Source organism: Salvia splendens, chromosome 2 (genome assembly GCF_004379255.2).
Source record: "Salvia splendens isolate huo1 chromosome 2, SspV2, whole genome shotgun sequence".
NCBI lineage: Eukaryota > Viridiplantae > Streptophyta > Magnoliopsida > Lamiales > Lamiaceae > Salvia > Salvia splendens.
The window spans coordinates 1,164,911-1,191,975 of NC_056033.1; the positions used below are offsets into that span (position 1 = coordinate 1,164,911).

The window sequence follows — 27,065 nt, forward strand, 5'->3', positions numbered from 1 at the left end:
GAAGAGGAGAACCTCAGATCTTTGCAGATAGAGGAGGATGAAGGCCCAATACGGCCCAGCTCGCGGATACGCCGAAGGATACGTATCGAATCTGAGGTTTCCCGGCCCAATACGGCCCAGCTCGCGGATACGCCCAGGATACGTATCGACGGTGTATCCGTCGCGTATCGGTATCGGATACGTATCCGATACGTGATACGGCAACAGGGTGGCGTATCGGTGTTATATAGATTGCCAGGCTCTGATTGATATGCACGGGAGTCAGCACGGGTTTCCGGGAATATTGGGCAGCATAGATTGTATGCATTGGGAGTGGAAGAACTGCCCCGCCGCCTGAAAATGGGTGTACACTACCGGTTTCAAGGGCAAGAATCCCACGATGATCCTTGAAGCGGTAGCTGACTACCGGCTGTGGATTTGACATGCGTATTTTGAAGTAGCCGGGTCGAACAATGACATCAATGTCCTCCAGTCATCGCCCCTTTTCAACGAGCAGTGTATGAGTGTTGGTCCGGCCGTCAGTTTCATCGCCAACGGCAACCAGCACAACATGGGCTATTATTTGGCGGATGAGATATACCATATGTGGCCTGTCTTTGTGAAGACGATCAGATGCTCCACAGAAGAAAAGAAGGTCTATTTTGAGGGTCTTCAGGAGGCAGGGCGCAAGGATGTGGAGCGGGCATTTGGTGTGCTCCAGGCTCGATGGGCGGCAGTGAAAGGTCTATCACGGTTGTGGTATATTGACAGCATTGTTGATATCATGTACGCATGTATTATCATGCACAACATGATTGTCTAGATGAAGGTCCAACACTGACTGATTGGGCCAATGATGATGTTGATGCTGCCGGTCCAAGCCACGGTGTGACCACCTCCAATGTAAGTATGGGGATACCCCATAAAGAGGATGATCGAGTCTGTGCATTTGCCGACATGCGCCAACGACAAGCCCATATTCGACTCCAGAATGATATTATTGAAGAGATATGGACGCAGAGGGATAGTCGTTGATATTTAGAATATAATTTGTTTAGAATTTTTTTTTGTTGAAATGTACTTTTCATTTTTTATTTTATTTATTTAATGAAATGTACTTTTTTTATTTTTTTATTTAATTCCGTAAATTGTTTAATTTGGTAAATTTGTGAATTTTTATCATTGGGGGGTGTCCGCCGGGATGTCCGCCATTGTGCAGTGAGATGTACTTATGACGTGGCAGTGCAGTAAGATGTTCTTGTGACGTGACAGAAGATGGTTTTGGGAAGTCCGTCGGGATGTCTCTCGGGACATCCATCCCACTGTGGATGCTCTTAGCCATTTCCAAAATCGCTTCATGGCCCCCTTTCCCCCCCAAAAAATAACACCACTTTTCCTTTTTAACAAACGAAGCTCGTTTTCATTGACTACGCGCTGCCTCTCTCTGTCTCTCCAGTTGCAGACTCGGTCTTGGTCCTCACTCCTCTCTCTCAACCGCGTTATTCCCTTTGTCTTTTCCCTCCTCTCCCATCCCCTTAAAACTCACCATAAAAATCCAGTTTTTACAATATTCAACAATCTTGGTGTCTCCCCCTCTCTCTCTCTCTAATCGTGCATCGTCACCATGAGAAAACCTTCTCCATGGCCATGAACGCTTCCCTCCTCGGCCTCCTCTTCGTCTCCCTCCTCCCCTTCTCCCATTCCCTCTCCACCCTCGCCATTTCCGAAACCAACAACCAAGCCGTCATCTGCGCCCTAATCAAATCCCAAAATTCAATCTTTTCCCTCAATTGCACCCTCTTCCCTCAGAGAACTCAGCTCCTCCTCAGCCCCGCGCCGCCTTCTCTCACCGCGGTCGCCGCCGGAGACGGCTTCATCTGCGCCCTGAGCTCCTCTCACCCCACCTTCAAATCCATCATCTTCTGCTGGAGATTCTCAGACGCCGCCATTCCCATGGATCGCAAGCGAATCTACAACGGCACGCTGTTAACCGATTTGACCTCCTCCAACTCCCGCATTTGCGGCATCCACGCCACCGGCGCCGCCGCGGAGTGCTGGCCGAAGAGAAGCGGCGATATCGGCAGCAGCGGCGGAGTCTTTGCTTCGAGCCTTGCGGTGGGAGAGGATTTCCTGTGTGGTTTGTCGGAATCCAGAGAGATCTCATGCTCCGGCGGTGATCGGAATGTGACCACCCGCGATTGGCCCACCGGGCAGTTCAACGTTGTCGTGGCCGGTGTTCGTGGCGCGTGTGGGGTTAGAGAGAACGGGAGCTTGGAATGCTGGGGTGGAAATTTGGCGGGAGAGGCGCCTCAGGGAGGATTTAAATCGGTTGCGGTTGGGGAGGATCGCGTCTGCGCGATAAGAGCAAGAGCAGACGACGTAGTTGTTTGTTGGGGGAGAGGGGAGTTTAGTTTACCTGAGTCTTTGAGGGATGAGGCATTTGTAGCCATTCAAGGAAGGAGAGACATTTTTTGTGGTGTTTTGAAGTCTAACAATAGCTTGGTGTGTTGGGGTAATGAGGTTCTTCTTGATAGTGATTCATTTGTGTTTGGTGATGTTGTGCCATTCCCTTGTATGGTTAAGGAGGAGTGTGGTTGTGGTTATTGGCCTAGTTATGGTGACTATTGTGTGGATGAAGGGCTAGTGATGTGTCAGCCTTGTGATCCAGAGCTGCCGGTGGTGGCTGCACCAGTTCCTCCGCCGTCTAGTGGTGGCAACAAATGGAATAGGAGAATGGTGGCCTTTATGGTGGTTGGGTGTGTTGGGAGTTTGTCATCATTGGTGGCCTTGTGTGTGTTCTTGTTTTTGCGGTATATCAAGATTAGGGGAAGTCGGATCCATGACTCTGGTCGTCTGGAAGAGGGCGACGGGGAGGGCGAACCTGGCTCGCCTCAACTAGTGAGGCGACCGGCTTTGGAGAAGAAACTTAGCCACTTGATCAGCACCGGTAACGGAGGCCATTTGGAGGAGTTCTCTCTCGGAGTGTTGCTTATGGCTACCGATAATTTCTCTGAGGAGCTCAAGATCGGGAGCGGTAGCTTCGGATCAGTCTATCGTGCCACTTTGGAAGACGGACGCCTAGTGGCGGTCAAGAGAGCCGAGTCCTCAGTGTCTTCCTCATACGCAATGGCCAGCAAACGGGGGCAGGAGGATAGGGACATTGCGTTTGTGAATGAGCTCGAGTTCTTGTCCCGCCTCAACCACAAGAACCTCGTGAAATTATTGGGCTATTGCGAAGAATCGGGCGAGCTTGTGCTCGTATATGAGTACCTAGACAATGGAACCCTATCCGATCATCTTCACAAGTTTGACAAGACCTCGCTCATGTCGTGGCCGGTTCGGATCAAAGTGGCTCTTGACGCGGCTCGGGGGATCGAATACCTGCACGAGTACGCTGTGCCAAGTATCATCCACCGTGACATCAAGCCGTCCAACATATTGCTTGATTCCAGAGGAGGTGCCAAGGTGTCCGACTTCGGCCTGTCGTTGAGGGGCCCGGAGGAGGATGAGTCCCACCTGTCACAACGGGCCGCAGGGACTATGGGGTACATGGATCCTGAATACTATAGGCTTCAGCTCCTGACAACCAAGAGCGACGTGTATAGCTTTGGGGTTGTATTGTTGGAGTTGATCTCGGGTTGCAAGGCGATCCACAAGAACGAGTTTGGCGTGCCTAGGAACGTAGTGGACTACGTTGTCCCTTACATAATACAAGACGACATCCATCGAATCTTGGACCCAAGGGTCGCGCCCCCATCTCCGTTCGAGATTGAGGCAGTGAGGTACGTTGGGTACTTGGCCGCCGATTGCGTCACGCTAGAGGGCCGGTATCGGCCGACGATGAGCGAAGTTGCAAATAGCCTAGATCGGGCATTGGAGGCATGTTTGGCGCCCCAAGTGTTGTCTAGATCAGCTAGTATCTCATCAACATAAATTTTTTGGTTTTCTTATGTAAACTTAGTCTGAATCAAATTCATACAAGAATTGGTACATATATTTGTAGAATCCAATAAAATACAAATTCAAATTTTGATGGAATGTCTCAATTCAATTTTAGTTGCCATTTGCACCTAACACAAAATGACGTCGTTTAACTTAACACTCTTAATTCTACTCTGTAGAAAGTCAAATGCAAGTCTGCAAATTTGAAAGTCACATTCTTGACCAAGTAGCACCCTATGATTGATTTTGAATTATCAACTATTTTAATACTCCTTAAGACATCAAATATGAATTGGACCATTTTCATTTCCTTAGAAGAGAAAAATTTTGCAGTCAAATGGAGTAAGAATCAAGGCATAAAGATCACTAACGTGTGACACCATTTCTCACACAAAGAAGAAAAATAGAATGCGACAACTAGCACGACCTATGCAAATTCAAGAACAACATATACATACTAGAAAAATATATATCATTGAACAAGTCATTGCAACATCAAGAGCATATAATCGACTTTCATAAACATCGATAATCAGTCTTGAAGACGTCATGAGCACTAACGAAAATGCAGCAATGGCTAATTCAAATCTCTTCACCTATGTACAAACATGGATGAATTGAAGAAAAAACTTGCAAATTGGTATACGAAGAGATGATGTTCTTTATTCTTCCCTATCATCCCAAAGCAGTGAAACATGATATTTTCTTCGGTAAGGCAATAGTTATGAATTTGATATCTTTTCTCTATATTTATGTACCTCCCTTTCGCACGAATCTTGCTCCATTTCTAGAGCTGAGCCAGTTTTATGCAGCCAGTGAGCCAAATGCAGCTCCCTTTTTAGCGAGAAGCTCTGTCAGTACGCTGTCAATTTGTGAGAATACCTCCTCTTTGGGGAGAGTTCCGTCCACCTGCAGTTAAGGTGCGAAAAGTTAGGTTCCCGACCAGCTATGGTTCACTCAAGCAAGCAGAGAATCTTAACGAGGATCACTAGTGATTATAGTTGATCTATAGGAAGAGGAAGAGAGAAACTCAAGAGATTATTGTATCATACTTTGACTATCTGGTCTTCGTATAATGAAAGCACGGACTCCACGTTGCTGTTATGAGTGAGCAAACGCAGTTTAACCTGAAAGACGAAGATAAAGCCGTGTCACAGGCTAGACATATGAAAGAGAGATCAGAAGACAAAAACAACATGAAGCAGTTGATAAAATGGTTAATGGTTGAGGCCAAAGGTCTTGGGTTTGAGACCACCATGATGGAGCCTTTAAAATTTATGTTTATCTGATCAAAGAAAAAAAGTGCAGACCTTTTCTTCAGTGTCGTCAAAACGTTGCGTGAGTCTTGCAGCGATTTCTTCCGTTTCTGGGGGAGAATATGTAAGATGGTATATTTTCCCGGTGACAGGATCTAGTCTGCGGCCAACAACTCTCTCAACGAGGATCTCTTCAGGGACCTGCATTCGTTTCATAATCAAATTAAGTAACACATTAACATTGAATCCAAATAATACCCAGCTACTCGAAGGAATAAAGAATTTCAATAAAAAATAGCACAAGACCAACTGTAGAACCTCACTTCGAGAAGAATGAAGATATCTGGAACGAAACCAAATTTCTTGAGAGCGGTAGCTTGGGATTCGCTTCTTGGATATCCGTCGAGGAGCCAGCCGTTCTCCTGAGAATCTTGCTGTGATAACCGCTCTTTAACCATCTGCAACCAGCAACAGAGGTGAGTTTGTTTGTGAGAGTTGTATCCAATAAATCTTGGATTTTTTATAAGTGGGAAAATGAACATAAAAACAAAGGCTACCATGACAACTATTTCGTTGGGAACAAGCTTCCCCATTTCCATGAATTCCTTAGCACGCTTCCCATTTTCAGTCCCTGCAGCAACTTCAGCCCGAAGAAGATCTCCTGCCGCAATGTGCACCAAGTTATACTGCAGAGTAACAAAACAACTTAGTAAAACACACTTTTTGATGAAATCAAAAGGTAAAAAACGAAATGCTTATCTTTTGAGGGAAAGAATATTGATTAACAGATACTCCATATTTCACCATTTAAGCTCAAGGAGGACACAGTTTTAGATACAATGGCAGCACACATAGATATGGATTAGAGAAAATGACAATGTCACAACCACGGAACTACTTTCATGTTTACCATCAACTGTCTGATATCCGACCTTTTCTTTTAATGTTCATGTAGAGGGGAATATAAGACAAGTCACACTCTATTGCAATGGCAGTGCACGATAATCACGAGCAATCAAACTACAAAGTGAGCGGCATTACATCTACAATTCCATCTATTCATTGGGATCTTCATGAGAATTCCCTTTTCCCTATAGCATATCATTCAGAAACAGACCCACATGCCTGGCTTCTCCTATCCCTACTACTCCACTAAGAAATTTCGACCCATTCTTTATCTTGCCCTAATCCCAACTTCCAAGATAATGTAGGTTGTCCAATATGTTCATAAAATTCATATAATGGATCATTGGTTTGCTTATGATACCTGAAAACAATTCTCACTTTGTTTCATTAGGTAAACTGATAAATCAACTGATCATCCATGATCCACCAGCTAAAACTGGAGTGAATGTATAATGTGAAATTAATTGCATTAAACAGAAAATTTCACTCCTCATGAGATTCCAACTCAGGCATTCATCCACCAAGGAGATGTATTCACCATGAAAGACAGAAAATTATTGTCCATTCTCATTTGTCACATCAATTTTCATATTTAAACTTTTCACTATACATATATACATAGAAAGCCAAAAATGCAATATACAATTAAAAATAGAAAAACAGATTGCATATACTCAATATTACAAAGCTCAAATTAATAAAAAAAATTAAATTTGCAAAATAAAAACAAGAAATACCTTTTTAGTAATAAGCTCACATTGGGTTCCTTTCCCAGAAGCAGGAGCTCCTGATATCATAACCCTCAATGGCTCCCCCTTTTGACCAGAAGCAACAACCTATTTTCATTTTCCAGCCACAAAATCAATAAATATTCACCCCCAAAAAAATCATCACCAGGAAAAGAGAATCTTTACCTGCAAACCAGGAACAGCTTTCGATTTCCTGAAATGGGTTTGCGACGGATTTTGATTTAAACGAAGAGAGAGAGAGGCGAGCTGCGAAGGTTTCGAAGTGGGGAGGAGATGACTGGGTGTAGGAGCTAAGGGCTTGTTTGGATGGAAAGACGCTGCTTTGAAATTCCCGGAGTTGCAGCTGCAGGAAGACGCCATCTTCTTCTGTTCTCCCAAACAGTCCCTTGATTTTCCGGTGATGTGTAAAATGGTGACCAGAAAAGATACTCTAAGTAGAAACGAAGAAATTATAATTATTGTTAGTATTATTTTTATTTATTTGGATGGTTTGATTTAATTGAGATATAGCTAAGAACGGCGGAGAGTCGTCCACGTGGTATAGTTTCTATTCAGGCCAATAGGTTAGGGTTTGGTTTGGTTTGGTTTGGTTTGGTTAATTAATCAAGATTGTGCTATAATTTGCTTTTGTATGAAATTGAATGTTACTCATTTTACAATTTTTAATTTCATTAGGTTTTTATGCTAATGCATTTTGATTTAATAATTTTTTTTATTTTTTATTTTCAATTTAGTTGTATCTATATTTATCGGACTTTATAGTAAAATTTACTTATTTATTTTTCCTTTAATTTATTTTTAAATTATTTCAGTTACAATATTATTTAAAAATTATTGCAAATGGAATATTTTAAATAAGTAATGAAAGAAATGAATAAGGTAACGCAAGAAAAATTAGTTAAATTTCAAAATTTGTTAAATAATCCACTTTCCATTATATTTCTTAAAACTAATGCAAAGTCAATAGGTGTTAATTAATGTGGGATTACTTATTAAATTTAAGAGCAAAATAATATTGAGAACCTAATCAATAAACCAACACCATCAACAAATCAACCGGTAACTGTCCCACCAAAACGCACAAAATTAGGCCTATAAACGACGCAACTTTTCCCCCCAATTGAAATCAATCAAACCCTAGCTTCAATCACAGCAATGGCGAGGCCGACCAACAGCAGGCAATTGAATATCGCCCCTTCTACGGCACCGGCTACGGCCACCACCACCACCACCACCACCACCACCGTGTCACTCGAGACGTCATCGTCTTCCTCCTCCAACCAGCAGCCGCAGATTAGGGATTCGCTAGTGTTGAAATTGAAGCTACCGAAGAAGAAGGTGTCGTGGAAGGAAGGCACGGTAGACAATGAGTTTATGAATAAAAAGAGCTCCAAAAAATGCTGCATCTTTCACAAGGAGAAGCCTTTTGACGAGGACGGTTCCGACGATGAGTGCGATCACGATCACGATTGTGGACGGGATATTGATGTTGAGGGCAACGGCAATCGTGATGAGGCTTCGACGAGTCGGTGATTGATCGATCGGTTGATTATTCTGTAAGCGGTTAATTTGTTTGCGTAATTGTGATTATGTTGGAAATGTTGTAAAATCTACGGAAAATTGGAATTGAATTTGAAAATTATGGTTTCTGTTTTGAAGATCTTATTGGTTGTTGCATCTAATTGGAGACTTGAAGGGGATTGCTTTGTTAATTAGGTTAACTGTTTTAAATTTTTGGTGAAATTCAAAGTTTAGCATGATCTCACAGCTGAGTTGATGAATTTACGTATGCTATTTTCCCATTTAATCTCCTCAATATTGATCTCACTGCTAAATCGATGAATTTCATAGCTTAGGACTTTGTGACAATTTATGATAATGAGAATTGATAAACAGAGTTGAGCAGCAGTAATTTGCAGGGGAAAATAGGATTGAACATAGCTGATAAATCGTGTTTCAACTCCCCATAGATAAGAAACCTTTTGATGTTTGCAGATTCTCATAAAATTGCTTGTGGCCTTTTGAAGTTCAGTTTTGGATTCTTAAGAAGCTCTGTTCTTGGTTGCCACAGCCTGTCCGGATTAACCTTTGTGATCAATTTGTGTCTGAGTTGATATAGGGAATTCACTGTAAGCTTTTATCCTAATTGTCATTGATTAGTGAAATAGTATAAACTTCTTAGGGCATAAAGTTGGAATTACATTGAGATGATGTTGATGAATCGGTAGCTTAGTTGAATTCGTGTGAGTTATTTAGTAAGGAAAGCATTTCAAGCAGAATCATTGCTGATCATAGTAAGTTTGGCAGATTTGTGGATGTTGGTAGAGTATCAACAGCATATAAGTTTGGTTTCCTTAAGAAATCAGTTTTTCGACTAGTTGTTATAATTGACTCTAAGGTTAATGCCTGCAACGTAAAAGCATCTGAAAAAATTGGCTGTTACTTGAGGTTCAGTTAATATTCGCAAGAAGCAATCAGTGCTGTTACTTGTACATTTTCGAGTATTTATATTGCTTCATAAATACTCGAAAATGTACAAGTGGTGATGATCTAGCTGTAGAAGAAAATGGAATTTGCTGAACAGGGTTGGTTTGAAGTCCTCAGTGTATCATTGCAACTCAAAGAGCTTCAAGGTTGTAAAATGGCTGGATATATAGATGTTTTATCTCTCTCACCCTCCCTCCCTCCCTCCCCTTAATTGTTGATGATTTTGAGTCTCAACTTGTGTTGTGTTGCATCAAAACCGTGTTTCAGCAACACCAATTTAGTAAGTAGTACTCCCTTTTCTCAATAGTTGAGTCATTTTTCCATTTTGGGAAGTTTCCTCATAGTTGAGTCATTTCTCTATATAGTAACTTTTTTCTCTTTCTTACTTTACTCTTTCTTACTTTATTCTCTCTACTTTATTCACTTTCTACTTTATTCTCTCTACTTTTTTCCCTCTCTTACTTTTTATCTATTTATTTAATACATTCAACATCTCTTTCTTAAACTCTGTGCCGAAAAGTTTTGCCTCAACTATGAAGAAACGGAGGGAGTAGTATATTTGATCCTTTTCTATGGCAGCATGAGATGAATTTCAAGATGATTTTCTTTACCCCACGACATCTATGCTTTATTCTTAGTCAACCTCTGTTTTACAAACATATTTTCCTCTTTTTACTCCCTCTATCCCATTTCTCATCCAAGTTTACCTGCTGTTGAATGTAATGCGATTTCAGATTGAGTTATTGAAATATCTCCAACCATTTACACTAAATTCAAATATATTTTAGTGTAAATATTTCATTAACTGTTGATTTTATTTTAACCATTTATATTAAACTCAAACTTAAAAGAATATTCTCTATATTATACTTCCTTTTTTGTTTGTTTTTTCTTTTGTTTTTTTTGTTCACAAAATATGAAAACGTATTTTAGGTTTGGAGCTAATTGCCTAATCTATTTTAGATTTTTTTTAGATTTTTTTATGTTTTAGTGTACCATGAGATGGTTTGAGTATATTAAAGTAGACGGAAAAATGATAGTTCAATGTTTAATGAGAGGCGCGAGACAAATTTTATTCTCTATATAAAGAAAGATGGCATCATAGTTGAGACAAATTATAAAAAAGAAAGATAATCGTTTTGAATTAGTCGGGAGAGTATTATTCTACGAATGAAATAATAAGTAATAAATTTAATATAACAAGAAAACTGGGGCTCGTGTCTCGTCCCTCCGAGACGAGAGGGTAGCGAGACGCGTTGCAGCGTCCAGTCTCGTCCCGGTCTCGCCGAGACGCCCGTCCCACCGAGACAGCTGGAGTGCCAGCTCGCCACGCGCCCGCGCGACGGGGACTATTTATTAGAGCACCCGCAACGCGTCACGCGGGTGTCTCGTGTCTCGTCCCTCCGAGACGAGACGACAGCGAGACGCGTTACAGAGTCCAGTCTCGTCCCGGTCTCGCCGAGACACCCGTCCCACCGAGACGGCTGGCGTGCCAGCTCGCCACGCTCCCGCGCGCGCTGGCGCTAGGCGTGACGCCCATTCACCGGCCCAGGAGTGGGCTTTGTCACGTGACGCAATAGATCATTTTTTTCAAAAAATTCGAATTTAATAAAAAAATTTAAAAATTCAAATGGTAATGTTACCGTTTTCGACAGTTTTTAATTTATTTATTTTTTCTTTTTTTACTCTATAAATACTCATATTTCATCCTCATTATACACACAAACACACATCTATTCTTCCCAAATCATCTCCATTTCCTCTCCAATTTTCATCATAAAATGTCCGGCGATGGAAACTCTGGCGGCTCCGGCGGGTTTGACATCAACTCGTTTAGCAACTGGGGGGCATGTACAATGTCTTGGGTGGTTTCAGTTCCGGTTCATCGACGCCGGCGGGGTACCAACCACCTCATTTTGATGTGGGTGCATACGCTCGTCCCTCCGCCCCGAGGTATTCGCAGGTATTATCTCAAATTAGGGAAGATTATCCGGATGAACCCAATCCGGAAGGAGGACGAGGCGGTGGAAGCTCCAGGGCATTCGACGTCGTGGAGGAAGAGGAGGAGGCGGCCGAGGAGGAGGAGGATGTAGGTCGTCATCCGTACAGCCGCAAGGACACGATGGCTCTGTACAACGCCTGGATCAGCGTCTCGTACGATCCTATCATTGGGAATCAACAATCCCGGAAGTGCTTTTGGGAAAAGGTCACTGAGGCCTACAACGAGATTAAGTCGATGGGGTCCCGCCGCCGCACATTGAAGATGCTCCGAAGTCATTTTGACCGAGTCGACAGAGAGGTCAAAAAATTTTGCGGCATCTACAAGAATGAAGCGGCTCATTACCAAAGCGGAGCCACTGGAACCGGCATTCAGAGATCAGCTTTGCGAGTCTATTTCGACGACAACGACAAAGAATTCAAACATGTCGATGTTTGGGAGGCAGTCAAAGACGTCGAAAGGTTGGCCGGCGGTGTCCAGTCCAGCACGGGCTCGACCTCGAAACGCACGAAGTACACGGCGGGTGGCCAATACTCGTCTAGTGGGGGCGGTTCAGGCAGCGCCGCACAAGAGGTTGCCTCGCAAGAGGTTGAGGGCACGGCAGACGATGCAGGGGGGTCCTCCCGTGTGCGCCGTCGGCCGCAGGGGACCAAAGCGGCGAAGGCGGCTAGAGGGAGGAGGGGCCGAGACGAATCAAGCCAGGCGGGTTCCCAAGGGCCGCCCTCCTCCCTAATGTCCATGTACTTCACCGCCACGATGGCGGACACTTTCCGGATGACGCCCGCCCAATATCAAGCTCATCATGCCGGCATTGTGTATCTGGCGGGACAACTTGGTATTCCGCCTCCATTCGGTGTACCGCTACCGCCTTCAGGGGATGATTCGCCGGCGGAGTAGTTTTTATAATTTTTATAAATTTGTATTTTAAATTATGTCTTTTTTATTTATTTTGCCACGAATTTAATTATGTATTTTTTTTGGATTTCAAGTTGTAATTTTATTTTATTTAATGAAGTGTGCTTTTATTAATTGAATTTGTTGGAAATAAAAATAAAAAATGAAATTGAATGAATAGTTAAGGGATGAGATGGTTAAAAGACGGATAAGAGATGGAGGGTTGCAGGTGCTGTCTTTTAGTTAAAAGATGGAGTAAAAAGTACAGTGAGGGCCATGAATAGTTAAGAGACGAGACTGTTAAGAGACGGATAAAAGACAGCATTGCGGATGGCCTTACAGGGACTAAATCGTCACAGCCATTTCTCTATTTACAAATTCAATAACTAAAAAAAATCACAAGTTTTGCAAGAATATATCCAAAGACTAAATCGAACTTTTGATCCAGAGTAATATACATAATTGATCAACTAAACTATTTTATTATTATAGAAAAAAAATACAGTATTGTTTTACAAAATTTGGTTGCCTATCCTATATTAATATTCCTGCACAAGTAAAATGCGTAGACAAAATAGCACATGCAAAGTAAGTTGTGACAAAATAGCACACATGTCATAAAGGCACTGTCTGAAAACAAAATTGAAATTAGGGGAAAAGAAAATTCGAAAATATATATTCGTACACCATGCAAGTTCCAACAAGGATAAGATTTTTTCAAACTAGTGTGGTGTGGTTATAAGTATACATAACAGTGGTGAGGATTGTGGCAAAAACCATAGCAATCAATGGAGAAAATTGATAGGAAAAACAAGATCCTGATATTTGGAGGGAGTGGTTACATAGGAAGTTATATGGTGAAAGCAAGCCTCAAACTAGGGCACCCAACTTATGTTTTCTCAAGGCCAAACTCCTCCAAACCAGACCTCCTCAACCACTTCCATTCCTTGGGAGCCATCATAGTCAACGTATCTCTCTCTCTCACTCTCTTTCTCTCTCACTCTCTTATATTGGAATTAATGTGTTTGCAGGGAATGCTTGATGAGCACGAGAAACTTGTTTCATTGATGAAGAAGGTTGATATTGTGATATCTGCAGTTGCATACCCTCAAGTTCTTGACCAGTTCAAGATTTTGGAGGCTATCAAGATTGCTGGATACATTAAGGTATAATTAGTAATTACTACTCTATATGTGAATGTTTAAGTTCTTAGCGCTACGGAAAACATAGATATATTTGATTGTGTGATTTCAATATCGATAAGTATATTAAACCGTAGCTCAAAACGATCCTGGTAAGTCCCTTTTAACTTTAAAAAAAAAAAAAAAAAAAAGTCCCTTTTAACTTCGTTTTTTGTTAAAATGTTGATAGTTTAGGATTTACTTAATTTATCGTGTACTTATTTCAAAATAAGTTAATCCCTTTGCTTTTTTTCCTTTTTCGGTAAGTGGACTCCACTTTCCACTAACTGATTACACTCACATTCTATTAATAAAACTTAGTTTAAAAGTATGATCCACGTTCTCCACTGACTTTTTTAACTCTCTTTTCTTCACATTTCTTAAAATTCGTGCAGAGTCAAATGTAGACAATATTTAGTGGACGGAGATAGTAGACAATATTGTTACGGTCTTACGGACACAGAAAATCCTCTTTTGTGGTATTTTATGAGAATTATATATTCTTTCTGAAAAAATTTAATGCGTGGGATTTCGCTAAAAACATGTTAAGTATTGTAGTACAAATTCAATAAATTGTGTCTGATAATCGACATAGACTCAGTAGTGATATGGACGCTACACTGCTGCTTTAAATTATTTTTTGGAAGTTTGTATGATCCTATTAAATAGGATAATAATAAACTTACAAAAATGAATACAATTTGCTATAATAGGTTGCGTTATATTTCTAACTTTTTAAATTGCTAATTTTGTTAAGTCATCAATGCAATATATTAAAAATGCTAATATGATGACATTAAAATATCAACACATAATGTTAACAAAGTATATTGAAATGTCAATAAAATTATGTGTTGACATTTTAATGTCATCTTGTTGACATTTTAATTTAATACGTTGATGAGTTAACAGAGTTAACAACTTAAGAAAGTTAGCAATTGATCACCTTCCTTACTACCACAGTAGAATTTAGTAAATTTTAATAAAGCTTTACTAATATTAATGATTAATCCCAATTAAATTAAATTCATATTCAAGGTTTTAATTATGGTTTATTAATAATGAATTAATCGCCAATATGATTTATCTATTCTCATTAAATGTTTATTATCAATTCTAACCTAATAATCATAATAAGGGCATAATAATTTTTTTGATTAAAAAGTAATAGAATTAAATAAGTGATAAAAAGAGAGGGTGGTGCCCACGTATTGAAATGAGAGACACTAAAAAAAAGCGTTAGATAGTACAGAAATTAGTGACGGCAGCAACTAACTCAACAACAGTGACGGAAAATGACTGGAAAACCTCAGTCACTAAATAATGACATAATATTCCGTCACTAAAATGAAGCAGTCGCCTATGTTTTCCGTCATTGGGTGGATTAATAGTTTTAGTGATGGACAAATCCGTCACTAATATTTTTCATTGACAAGTTTTATAATGACGGATCGGCGAAACTTGCTATGTCACTAACCCGTTAAGTGAAGAAATTTTACTGATTAGTGACGGATAATTCCGTCACTATGTAGTGAGATGGAACATGAATAATGAATATGCAAGTGAAGAATATCACTGAATTATTGTTATACTAGGAAAAAAATATTCTACTAGTATTCCAAATAAATTATTATTATTATTATTATTATTATTATTATTATTATTATTATTATTATTACTCATTATTGTTATTTTGCATGACATAATTATTTGTTATATGACTCACTTTCTAATAAAAAATTCTGCATTCGCTACTGATTTCACAATATAGAGATTTTTGCCATCCGATTTCGGGGTGGAGGAAGACAAAATTAGGGTATTGCCGCCATTCGAGGCGTTCCTGGACAAGAAGAGAAGAATCAGAAGAGCAATTGAAGAAGCACAAATTCCATACACCTTTGTCTCTGCAAATTGCTTTGGAGGTTACTTCATCAACTATTTGCTCCATCCTTCCGATCCAAATAAAGAAGAGATCACTGTTTATGGCGACGGCCAAGCTAAATGTAACAACTTCTGCCTTCTAATTAATATATGATGGAATGGGATGCCCACATAATTTTCTTTGTGATTGTGTGCTTAGTTGTGATGAACTACGAAGACGACATCGGGCTCTACACGATCAAAGTTGCAAACGATCCAAGAACGTGCAACCGCACCGTGATATACAGACCTTCGACAAACGTAATAACACAACTCGAGTTGATTTCACTGTGGGAGAAGAAATCTGGAAGGAATTTCAAAAAGATTCATGCCTCGGAAGAAGAAATTGTGGCCCTTTCGAAAAGTAAGTCTATTAGTACTTAACTTTACGAAAGAACGCGAGTGAAAAAAAATTAATAAAAATATAAGTCTCACTTTTTGTATAATTTTATGATTAATGTAAATATAATAATTAGTTGGACGTTGAGTTAAAAAAATGGATATTTAAATTATAGACATTCTAAAATGATAAAATGAGCCATTATTTCGTTTTTTACATTTATTGCAGGGCTGCCGGCCCCAGACAATATACCGGTGGCTATCCTGCATAGTGTGTTCATAAAAGGCGTGACGACGGGCTATGATTTTGCGGAGAAGGACGTGGAGGCTTCGTCGTTCTATCCGGACATGAAATTCACTACCGTCGACGAGCTTCTCCACATTTTTCTCAAACATGATGGGCCCAAGCCTGCTTTGGTTGCATTTCAATGACTCACAAAGCCAAATTTGATTTTTGGCTTGATTTGCAGTTTTATTTGAATTAATACGACTGCCAACATTTACCAACACACATCGTTCATGGTGCTTTTATTTTCTACAAAGAATGCTTATTTGTTGTTGGAAATCAACATTTATGTGTGGAAGTTGCAGATTAAGTTCGGATATTCTGTTAGTAATATTTTATCAGTATAATTGAAATAAAATTGTGAAGTCATTCGAGTACAATAAATGAAATGCTAACTAATAACAGTAAAATTAGTTTAAATTTTTCTTCAATTTCTCACGCCAATTTTAGTACTCTCCCAATCCCATAAAAATTTCAATAAATGCTAACTAATAACAGTAATATTAGTTTAAATTTTTTTTCAATTTCTCACGCAAATTATAATACTCTCCTGATCCCATAAAAAATATCAATAAATGCTAACTAATAAAAGTCAAATTAGTTTAAATTTTTCTTCAATTTCTCACGTCAATTTTAGTACTCTCCCAATCCCATAAAAATATTGGTATGTCCCATAAAATTCCTTCTATTTTTGGTAACTGTTTTTATCTAATGAGATGAGTCCTATTATCTACTAACAATATTTCAATTATTTTTTCTTTCTATCTCTCTTATTTTATCAATTTTTCATTAAAACTTGTGCCGATTCAAATATTCATATTTTTATGAGACGAAGAGAATATATTCTAGCGTTTCATGAACTACTAAAAATATTTATGAAAAAATAGAAAGCAATAATTGCATACAAATTACTATACAATATTAAAGGGACATCACACATGAGCCCACTAGTCGTTACTACTCCTTATTTCGATTTCAAACAAATTACAAGTGGAAATTATTAAGGGAGAGGAAAACATTGCCCTCGCAGTGGATGGTGGTGTGCTACTCAAATTTGAACAATATTCTAGTCATGTGTCATGTCCTATGTTTCATACGATCTTGTACTTTGCTTTAATTTCATAATTATTAATTAGTTCGTCAGTTTTGAATCCAGTCCAACATATACAACTCGACTAATCTGCTTTAGCTTCACCTCACTCTATATAAGCCTACCTATTAACAAACTTTGAATAGCAAAAACAAGAGAAAATCATAAAAGGAAGAAATCAAGAAAAATAATGGGGATTACAATGAAGCAAAATGAGAGCAAAATTCTCATATTTGGAGGAACAGGTTACATAGGGAGCCACATGGTGAAGGCAAGCATCAAATTTGGACATCCCACTTATGTTTTTACAAGGTCTGATTCCGACAAGAAAGACTCCATCAACGAGTTCCAATCCATGGGAGCAATCATAATCAAAGTATGCTTATCTAGAATTTAAAATGTAATCTCGATTTAGAAGCATTCTTGAGATATATGAAGTGTCTTGATGTTGTTTTTGCAGGGAAGAGTGGATGAGCACGAAAAGCTCGTCGAGGCATTGAGGGAAGTCGACGTTGTGATATCGGCATTGGCATATCCACAAGTTCTTGACCAGCTCAAGATTTTGGAGGCCATCAAGATTTCCGGTAATATAAAGGTATATAATGTTTTTTTTATTAAAGAATTGTTTAGGGTTTCCGTATTTTTTTTTCAGTTCAGTCATTCTATAACACGTTTTGTATTGACCAAATTAGCTCATCTAATAATATACTATTGGACAAAAACACATCCAGAGGTTTTTGCCATCGGATTTCGGAGTAGAGGAGGATCGGGTGAGCGCATTGCCACCATTCGAGGCGTTCCTCAACAAGAAGAGGAGAATCAGAAGAGCTATTGAAGAAGCCAAAATACCCTACACTTTCATCTCCGCAAACTGCTACGGATCTTACTTCATCAACTACTTGCTCAATCCTTCCCATCCAAACAAACATGAAATCACTGTTTATGGCAGCGGCGAAGCTAAAGGTGTGTAACAATCGCTACTACAAAATCATCATTTTATGACACTTGAAAATGTGAGCAAAACTCGTTATTACTACACTTTTATTCATTTTCGATTAATATGTGTGTTTGCATCAGCCGTGCTAAATGATGAACAAGACATTGGCATTTACACGATCAAAATCGCTACTGATCCGAGAATGCACAACCGAATCGTAATATTCCGGCCGTCGAAAAACGCTGTATCACAACTTGAGTTGATTTCTCTCTGGGAGAAGAAAACTGGCAAAATTTTCAAGAAAACTCACATCCTAGAAGAAGAAATTGTGACACTTTCACAAAGTAAGTGTAGTTTATTTATGTTGAACATCAAAAATATAAACGGCCAACGACATTTTTTAATTTAATTAACTACGTTAATATATGTTTCTAAACACGCCATCTATGTATGATATTATTGATATCCAAACTAAATTTAAGGATGCAAATGAAAGCGTCACATAAAAACAAAAAGATTAAATTGTAATGGACAATTGTATCCTCGACTTAAAAAATGCTTTTTCTTTGCCCCTAAATTTTGGTAATTTTTTAAAATTTTCCATTGCAAATAATTGTGTCTTCGTAAGATGAGTTTGTTGTAGGGATAATTAGAAAAATGATGATTCTTTGGTTGCAGCTCTGCCAGATCCCCAAAATATACCAGCTTCCATCCTTCACAGTGTGTTCGTAAAAGGCGCGACCGCGGATTTTGAGATCGGGGGTAATGATGTTGAGGCTTCCTCGCTGTATCCCGACCTCAAATTCTCCACCGTCGATGAAATGCTCGACGTTTTCCTCAAAAACCCTCCCAAACCTGCATCAGCAGCATTTGAATAAAAAGATTTCCAGAAACTAATGACGATGAAAAATGCTTTGATTGTTTGCAAAATACGTAGAATTAGTTTTGTTTATGGTTCATTCGTCAACTTATTTAACTTTGTACTTATTTATGTAGTTCCATGTGACTTTATTTGTTATGAGAAATAAAAATTATGTAATGTTAGTGTGAATGAAATATTTATTTTAAAACAAAATAAATTTATAGCTACAAAGTATTTGGCAAATAAAACTCAGGATTTAAATGTTAACAATGCTTGAGCAAAGTGGTATACTAATAAACGGAATAAATATAGCAGACCAATTTCATGCTTTAATGTAGCATCTCCAACCACTACAATATACATAAGAGAATAAATTTAAAAAATAGAAAACAACAAGCTTGCTGTCAATTTAGTATAATGACAAGTGAAATTAAAAAGGGAAAGAAAACATGCAACCTGCGACTTTACATTATACTTAATACATTAATACTATTGTAGGAGTATTTGATACGGTGGCTGGCGTGATATCAAGTTTCATGTTCTTTATAATTAAACAAATATTTAAAGTACATGTGTAACCTGCTTTAATCAGTTATACTATTACTTTAAAGTTTTTAAATATTTTTTCTCCATGAGTGTCATGTTATAGTATTATACTATATAGCTAAGGATAGGACACATACAAATTAATTTGAAGTAGTTAATTAGCTTAGGCACTAATACATGGTTATATATATATATACACACAACTTGATGAAAATTAAGAATAAAATATGAACCAACCACTGGATATACATGAGTTGTACAAAGGGTGGGTATCTTCGGACACTAATAATAGTTTAGATTTAATCACTTATTTAAATGCAAATAGGGGTATAAAAAATTAAATAAAAATATTACTAACAGAAGTAGAAAATTGGAAAAGATATTGAGAAAGTTAAATGTCGACTCCCATATGTACAAATTTATTGAAGCCCAATAACCTAGCAAATTTATGCCTAACATTATTGGCCTCACCAGGCATATAATTATTTGGGCCTAAAATAAAAAAAAAAAAAGATTATAAATTGGAAGTTAGGATAATCACTTAAAACAATAGTAATAAGATTATATATTCTATCATGAAAACAATATAGCATTAATTGATGACTTTTGCTCCTCAATACTGGATCTCCTAGCATACGCAGATACGCTTATTGCTTTAGCTAGATCACATGCTCTAATTTTAAAATTTAAAAAAAAAATCAACATAATTTTATAAAAAAAAGCAATAGTGATATATGTGACATTTTTAACATTGGTGTAAAACATTACAGTAAGAAGAAACAAATAAAAGATGACCTGTTACACTGCATGAAGCACTAGAAATATAGGTGTAGAATAGATTCTCTGCAAAAAGATGTGACAAAAAATAGGAAAAATACAATAGAGTGATAGTGAAAAGAGAAGCAACTTTTTTGTTTAAGCTTAAGTCACCTCTTTGCCACCATAACCAAACAGGTTTCTGCAAGGCTGGATTTTTTATCATCCAAAAAAAACACTCCACATGCTTCATAGATCTTCCCCATCTCTCAATTATTTTTTTTCCATGGGGTCTAGTCTAGGTATAATTTGTTAATTTTACGAATTTATTCAATTTTATGCAATAATGTATATGAAGTAGAATTATGTTTATTTGAGTTTATGTGTAACAATTTGGATTTTCCAAATGTATATTTAACCCTATTTAAATATTGTAAATATTCGGATAAAAGATTGATTTATAGCATCGTTTGGAATATTTACTTGATTATGTTTAGTACCCATCTCCATTTATACAAACAGATAAAGTACAAGTAAAAATAAAGAAAATACATTTATTAATAGATAAAGGAGCTGTTTGAAGGTCAATTCGTCAACATTTGATTGTACTATAAATTTTCTGAATTCTGAAATAATTCCAATTACCACTCGACAATAATTTGACCTTTATTCCACACTATTCTTTTCCATTACTCGAGCTTGTGTCGTTTGCACATACTACATGGAGTAATAATCTCATCACATTCAAATCAATCAATTATAATACCACATTTGAAACCTATCCGCCTCGATATATTCTCATTCACATGAGGACGAATGTACTATAATAGTATATCTATATTACTCCAATATCTTGTTTGTGTGAATTTAATGGGTATATCAACACAATTACACGGGTATTGCCGCGGGGTTAATACGGCGCAAACCGGAGCTGGAACTGCTAACTATGATGAATGCGCTCACTATGGATATGATGCCGGAAATAGGCTGATTTTATATCATCCTTCAAATCGAATTGGCAAAAGCAATGTCTCCGTGCATAATATGGATTTCAAACATTCGTGATTTGGATCTCTTAAATATCGAAACAACCAAAAATAATTGTCATCGCACAATCAGTGTTTTTGACAGTTTTATCCCTATGTTAATATCTCTCCTTGTGTGTATTGACACTCGGTAATCAGAATCTCTTAAGATCACGACCAATAAATACTCCTACATCTTTTCGTCGACAAAAGCTACATCTATTGTCGTCCTAGTAGTAATACTCCCTCCATCCGCTATTAAATATCACAAGTAGTTGACTCAATCGCATCAAAATTATGCTTAGAGAAAAAAAATTACTATACTAATCTAGATGTATTATTCCACACAATCCACCATATATATAATTGATGAAAAACCACCAAACCAACCCCAACATAACACAGAGTCTACAAACATAGAGAGAAATGTCTTTCCCTCCAAATCTAGGCATCACAAACACATCCATAATCGACTCAAGCTGCACCATCTTCCAAGAATTTGTTGGGGTACAAACTCATCCCACATCAGATGAGTGAGGGAAGTTGGAAGGTGTATATAATTCCTGTCCAACCCCAATTAGTTTGAGGCATTTTGGGAGTGATCCAAAAACAAATCCGTGCAGGCTTGATCCAAAGCGGACAATATCAAACTAATGTTGCAGTCGACGATCCTAACAAGTGGTATCAGAGCCCAGGTGACTATGGGTTGTGCTTGGATGAGCTCCGGTTAGGGTCGGGCCCTGAAGGACTCAGAGTTAGAGTCGGGCCCAGGATGACCCAGGGGCCAGGGCTGGAACGACCCATGTTCGTGTCGACTGCGTTCCCGATGTGGTCTCGGTTTGATGGGAGGTTTGTTGGGGTACAAACTCATCCCACATCGGATGAGTGAGGGAAGTTGGAAGGTGTATATAATTCCTGTTGGAAGGTGTATATAATTCATGTCCAACCCCAATTAGTTCACTCCTTTTGGGAGTGACACCCAAAAATAAATCCATACGAGCTTGACCCAAAGCGGACAATATCAAACTAATGTTGCAGTCGACTATCCTAACATAATTCCCATCCCTCCTCCCTCACCTCGACCACATCTGCTCCCCATTCTCCAAGCACAAGATGATCGGCTACTCAAGAATCAAGAAACCCGCCCCAAACAACCGCTCCAAGTCCCTCGACTTCGCCGAACTCTCCCTCGCTCCCTCCAAATTCAACCCCACCCCCGCCCGCGACCACTCCTCCATCCCCGAGCACGGGGAGGCCTTCGGGGTCCTCCTCGCCCGCCGCGACGACGAGGAGGAGAAGACGCGGTCTCATCCATGCGGAGATCGGCCTCCGTCACCGACGACGGCTACTCGAGAATCCAAGGAGGTGGTGGGAAATGCAACGGGTCGAGTCATGTGAAGAAGAAAAGGTAAGTTGTTTAGCGCTTTTAGGCGTCTCTTCAGGCTCTAAATATCATCCAAAGCTAAACTCGCATTTCCAATTCTGTCGCGGATGTGTGTATATTTATGTTAGTCGTCTACTATACATGATATATAATATACTCCTCTATTGATGGCTGCCCAAATATGAAAATCACCATTAAGCCAATAAAAATAATTAAGTTTGAATTTGTTCTTAATTATAGAACGATGGATTTATTTTTTTCCATGAAATTGTATCCGATAATATGATATGACTGTCAAATAATTATACATAGGCGTTATCGTCAATCAATTAAACAATGTTGTATATTCATAAAAAAAATTGACATCATTTGATTCGCATTAAAAATATAGTATTACACGTTGGGAGCAAAAAATTCTTTACCATATTTAAAAACAAATTATAATTTCATAATTTTTATGACTAATTTTAAAAACTACAAGTCATATCAGAATTGAATATTTTTTTTGGCAATTTACCTTCAAAATTCTTATTATTCTAGCTTTTACTGCAAATTTAAAAGAAAAGTTAAATATATTCCACTATATGCAAATGAAAATGCCTATTGATTTATCATGTATGTGTACGGATTTTATAGTTATATAGGAGTATTTTCCACTATTGTTACTTATTTCAGGCTTCAATTCAATTTTCTTTAATTCAAATCCATTTCCATTGCTTTGAGACAACTTATGTGTAATCTTCCCACTAAATCAGTGGTCAAAATCCACAGAAATGATTTCAAGGAACAACACTAAACAAACTAAATCCTCTATCACATATGACAATTATGTCAACTATCACATATCTATACATACTCATTTACAATAGTTCCACTCATTCCATAACCTCCATTTACTCAAACCTAGTTAATAAACAAACAACCTATACAACACAAAGAAAAGGAAAAAATAACTCTCAAAATTCACATAAATTGTCTTAACAAAACACGCTTAGCTGCTCTCAGTGAAGTCCGCATCGATGACTTCTCCGTCTCCGTCCGACTTCCCAGCCGAGCTAGGGCCGCCAGCTGCAGGCTCGCCGCCACCAGCTGCCGCGGCTCCCGGCTGACTGTACAAAGCCTGGCCTAGCTGCATCACTTCTTGGTTGAGTGCTGCCATTGCATCCTTGATGGCTTGAGTTGTTCCACTAGAAATTGAATCTTTCAACTCTTTCAGCTTCGATTCCACTTTCTCTTTCACGTCGGCGCCAACTTTGTCGCCGACCTCTTTCAACTGCTTCTCGGTTTGGTACACGACAGATTCCGCCTGGTTCTTGGTGTCGATGGCTTCCCGTCTCTCTTTGTCTTCCTTCGCGTATCTTTCCGCGTCTTTCACCATCCGATCAACCTGGAAAAGTACACAAAAGGATCAGAGCTGTCGATGATTTATAATGTCTGTTGAGGTTCAAACCATCCCACATCGGAGAATATGCAAGCAATATATAAGTGCAATTTCGACAGCATTAGAGAAGTTTGGGCATACCTCGTCCTTAGGCAATGTGCTGGCGCCGGTTATGGTGATGTCCTGCTTCTTCCCAGTCCCCTTGTCGATGGCCGCGACGGATAGGATCCCGTTGGCGTCTATGTCAAATTTCACCTCTATCTGAGGGACGCCACGGGGAGCGGGTGGGATGCCATCCAACCGGAAACTCCCCAAGGATTTGTTGTCCTTCACGAATTCTCTCTCCCCTTGCAACACGTTGATCTCCACGCTCGTCTGCCCGTCCGCAGCTGTGGAGAAGACCTCCGACTTAGAGGTTGGCAACGTCGTGTTTCTCGGTATGATCTTCGTCATCACCCCTCCCAACGTCTCCAACCCAAGAGACAGGGGAGTCACGTCCAAGAGCACGATGTCGCTCACGTCTCCTGCCAACACACCGGCCTGACACGAAGATCGTCAAATCACAGCAAAACCAAGCGAAGATATATATATAAGATAACGAGATGATGGGGATGACATTCACCTGAACTGCAGCTCCGAGAGCAACCACCTCGTCCGGGTTGACCGTGACATTAGGGTCTTTACCGGTCATCTTCTTGACGAGCTCTTGGACAGCAGGGATCCGAGTCGACCCTCCAACTAGAATCACTTCGTCTATCTCCTTGATCGAGAGGTTCGCATCGTTTAATGCGGTTTGAACCGGCGTCTTAAGCCTGCAAACAGATGAATCTCAGACACCAAAAACCAAAACCTTCCTACAGTTTTTTTCATTCTCAATCAAAGTGATCAATCTAGAGATGCATATATACCTGTCTAGTAAATCAGAGCACAAGTCCTCGAATTTGGCTCGTGTCAATGTCGTATCGATGTGCTTCGGACCATCCGCAGTAGCAGTGACAAAGGGCAAGCTGTCACATGACAAAACCCCTCGATAAACAAGTTCATACATCACACGAAAGCACAATGAGAAACGAAGGATTATACCTTATGTTAGTCTGACTTAGAGACGAGAGCTCGATCTTTGCCTTCTCAGCTGCTTCGGTAAGGCGTTGCAGCGCCTGCTTGTCCTTTAGGAGATCGATGCCTTCGTCTTTCCTGAAGCTATCGGCTAGCCAATCAACGATCCTCTTTTTCATTCCAACGTGTTCCACATGTTAGTACCACGAAAAACACCAAGATTAATTGATCATTTTAGACAAATACATACCTTGTCAAAATCATCACCACCCAAATGTGTGTCACCTGAGGTAGAAAGCACCTCGAACACTCCATCTCCGACCTCAAGAACTGCGCGTATTCGCCACCGTCAGGTTAAAAAGTTTCATAACACAATATGAAACGAAGGGTTAACACCACAATGACTAATGTGAGTACCTGAAACATCAAATGTACCGCCTCCTAAATCAAAGACTAAGATGGTCTCGTTGTTTTTCTTCTCGAACCCGTAAGCCAGAGACGCAGCTGTGGGCTCATTAATAATGCGAAGGACATCCAAGCCAGCTATACGGCCAGCATCTTTTGTTGCAGTTCTCTGTGAATCATTGAAGTAGGCTGGCACTGTGATAACCGCTTTAGTGACCTTATCGTTCAAGAACTTGGAGGCGTCGTCTACAAGCTTTCGCAACACCTAAGATGAAAAAATCTATGTCTTAAACCAATTTCAAACAGTCACTAAACCAACAGCGAGCATATGAAGATTATTGCAATAAACATCAATGAAAATCAAGTGATGAGCCCTTTAACTAACAGAAGCTAAATTGCCAAAACTCAACCACCAAAATTACACATTTATCACCTAAAATCAAATCTTAGCTACAATCACACTCAAAACATTAACATATCGCCACAAAATAAACGAAAAACTCAACCATATGTCACGAGCCCTAATTCCCAAACTTGGCTCAATTGGAGCCGTTTCTTGATACCATATCAAGATCAAGAAAGCAACCTAAAAAAATCACACCTTTCACCTAAGTTCACCCAAAAATTAGATCACCTTGCAACATCAACCAAAATCACATCTCCGAGCCTCAATCACACTAACAACATAAACCAAAATCAGCACAAAAATACAAGAATCCATAGGAGTTAGGACTTAAAAATCCAATCTTTTCCCAAACCCAGAAAAAAAAATTACCTGAGCAGAAATCTCCTCAGGGGCAAACAGATTTCCGGTAGCAGGACACTCCACCTTCACATTCCCAATGTCATCCCTCACCACCTTATACGACACCTGCTTCGACTCATCATCGACCTCATTCATCTTCCTCCCAATAAACCTCTTCACGGAGAAGAAAGTATTCTCAGGGTTCACCACCGCCTGCCTCTTCGCGATCTGCCCGACCAGCCTGTCCCCTCCTTTCGTGTACGCCACCACCGACGGCGTCGTCCGCTGCCCCTCCGCGTTCGTCACAATCGTCGGCTGCCCGCCCTCCATCGCCGCCACGGCCGAGTTCGTCGTGCCCAAGTCGATCCCTACCACTTTCTCGCTCACCACTCTCAGCGGTTTGTATCCACTGTTACCGTTTTTTCTCCTCAAACCCACCTGGAAAATTGATGCTTTCTTGATCTTGCTCGAGCCCAGAAAAGGCGTTTGTTTTGCGATTTGGGGAAATGGGTAGTTCAGTTGAGCTGCAGTAGCCATGATCGCTGCGTGGTAATATCTTGATTGATTCTTGATCGTTTTTCTTTTATATGGGTGTTTTGGTGTAGAGGTGGAGGGGGCGGGAAGAGCTGTTTATAAAGGGAGAAATTTTGCTCATGAATTTCTAGAGAAATCTGGAGATGGGAGGGGGGGGAAATGGACATTTCCTTTGGGAGTGGATGATTTTTGTTTGATTCAAGGATCGTGGAGTCTCGAGTAGGTTCTCGGAGAAGGAAGCAGAATCTGGTATTTTGGTTTGTATTATATTACATTTTGACCCCTACAATATTCGCTATTCTATTATGGGCACCAATATGAATTAATAACTCTTAATATATTTTATTTAGGATACAAAGATATTTTAAATATGCGTTGATTCAACGTACTATTTGCAATCTATCTC

The 27,065-nt window shown here is 39.4% G+C and overlaps 6 protein-coding genes across 8 annotated transcripts; 4 read left to right on the forward strand and 2 right to left on the reverse strand.

Annotated features, from left to right (window-relative positions):
* Positions 1-1,433: 1,433 nt before the first annotated feature.
* On the forward strand, positions 1,434-4,017 carry LOC121782136 (serine/threonine-protein kinase-like protein CCR4). Its single transcript, XM_042179862.1, has one exon. It carries the CDS (start codon positions 1,621-1,623, stop codon positions 3,910-3,912), a length of 2,292 nt encoding a protein of 763 aa, XP_042035796.1. The 5' UTR covers positions 1,434-1,620; the 3' UTR covers positions 3,913-4,017.
* A 340-nt stretch (positions 4,018-4,357) lies between these two features.
* Positions 4,358-7,281, reverse strand: LOC121762921 (adenylate kinase, chloroplastic-like). The gene is made up of 7 exons (XM_042158952.1): positions 6,998-7,281; positions 6,821-6,919; positions 5,735-5,863; positions 5,501-5,635; positions 5,232-5,378; positions 4,974-5,048; positions 4,358-4,830 (listed from the first exon to the last, which is right to left on the reverse strand). Exons 1-7 carry the CDS (start codon positions 7,190-7,192, stop codon positions 4,726-4,728), a joined length of 885 nt encoding a protein of 294 aa, XP_042014886.1. The 5' UTR covers positions 7,193-7,281; the 3' UTR covers positions 4,358-4,725.
* Positions 7,282-7,878: 597 nt separating this feature from the next.
* LOC121768343 (protein phosphatase 1 regulatory subunit INH3-like) lies at positions 7,879-8,495 on the forward strand. The gene has a single exon (XM_042164819.1). It carries the CDS (start codon positions 7,988-7,990, stop codon positions 8,363-8,365), a length of 378 nt encoding a protein of 125 aa, XP_042020753.1. The 5' UTR covers positions 7,879-7,987; the 3' UTR covers positions 8,366-8,495.
* A 4,401-nt stretch (positions 8,496-12,896) lies between these two features.
* Positions 12,897-16,307, forward strand: LOC121769722 (eugenol synthase 1-like). 3 transcript variants are annotated; one of them, XM_042166479.1, is made up of 5 exons: positions 12,899-13,174; positions 13,244-13,378; positions 15,165-15,396; positions 15,474-15,677; positions 15,882-16,307. In XM_042166479.1, exons 1-5 carry the CDS (start codon positions 13,001-13,003, stop codon positions 16,082-16,084), a joined length of 948 nt encoding a protein of 315 aa, XP_042022413.1. In that variant the 5' UTR covers positions 12,899-13,000; the 3' UTR covers positions 16,085-16,307. The 3 variants fall into 3 exon arrangements, with proteins under 3 accessions (XP_042022398.1, XP_042022413.1, XP_042022407.1); XM_042166473.1 differs by having other exon boundaries at positions 12,901-13,180; XM_042166464.1 differs by having other exon boundaries at positions 12,897-13,378.
* Positions 16,308-17,191: 884 nt separating this feature from the next.
* Positions 17,192-19,030, forward strand: LOC121770831 (eugenol synthase 1-like). The gene is made up of 5 exons (XM_042167610.1): positions 17,192-17,404; positions 17,489-17,623; positions 17,760-17,991; positions 18,106-18,309; positions 18,644-19,030. The coding sequence occupies exons 1-5, from the start codon at positions 17,219-17,221 to the stop codon at positions 18,841-18,843; spliced, it is 957 nt and encodes a 318-aa protein (XP_042023544.1). The 5' UTR covers positions 17,192-17,218; the 3' UTR covers positions 18,844-19,030.
* Positions 19,031-23,331: 4,301 nt separating this feature from the next.
* LOC121782146 (stromal 70 kDa heat shock-related protein, chloroplastic-like) lies at positions 23,332-26,860 on the reverse strand. Its single transcript, XM_042179872.1, has 8 exons — positions 26,156-26,860; positions 25,393-25,645; positions 25,226-25,305; positions 25,003-25,145; positions 24,828-24,926; positions 24,542-24,731; positions 24,061-24,459; positions 23,332-23,925 (listed from the first exon to the last, which is right to left on the reverse strand). Exons 1-8 carry the CDS (start codon positions 26,660-26,662, stop codon positions 23,530-23,532), a joined length of 2,067 nt encoding a protein of 688 aa, XP_042035806.1. The 5' UTR covers positions 26,663-26,860; the 3' UTR covers positions 23,332-23,529.
* Positions 26,861-27,065: the final 205 nt, after the last annotated feature.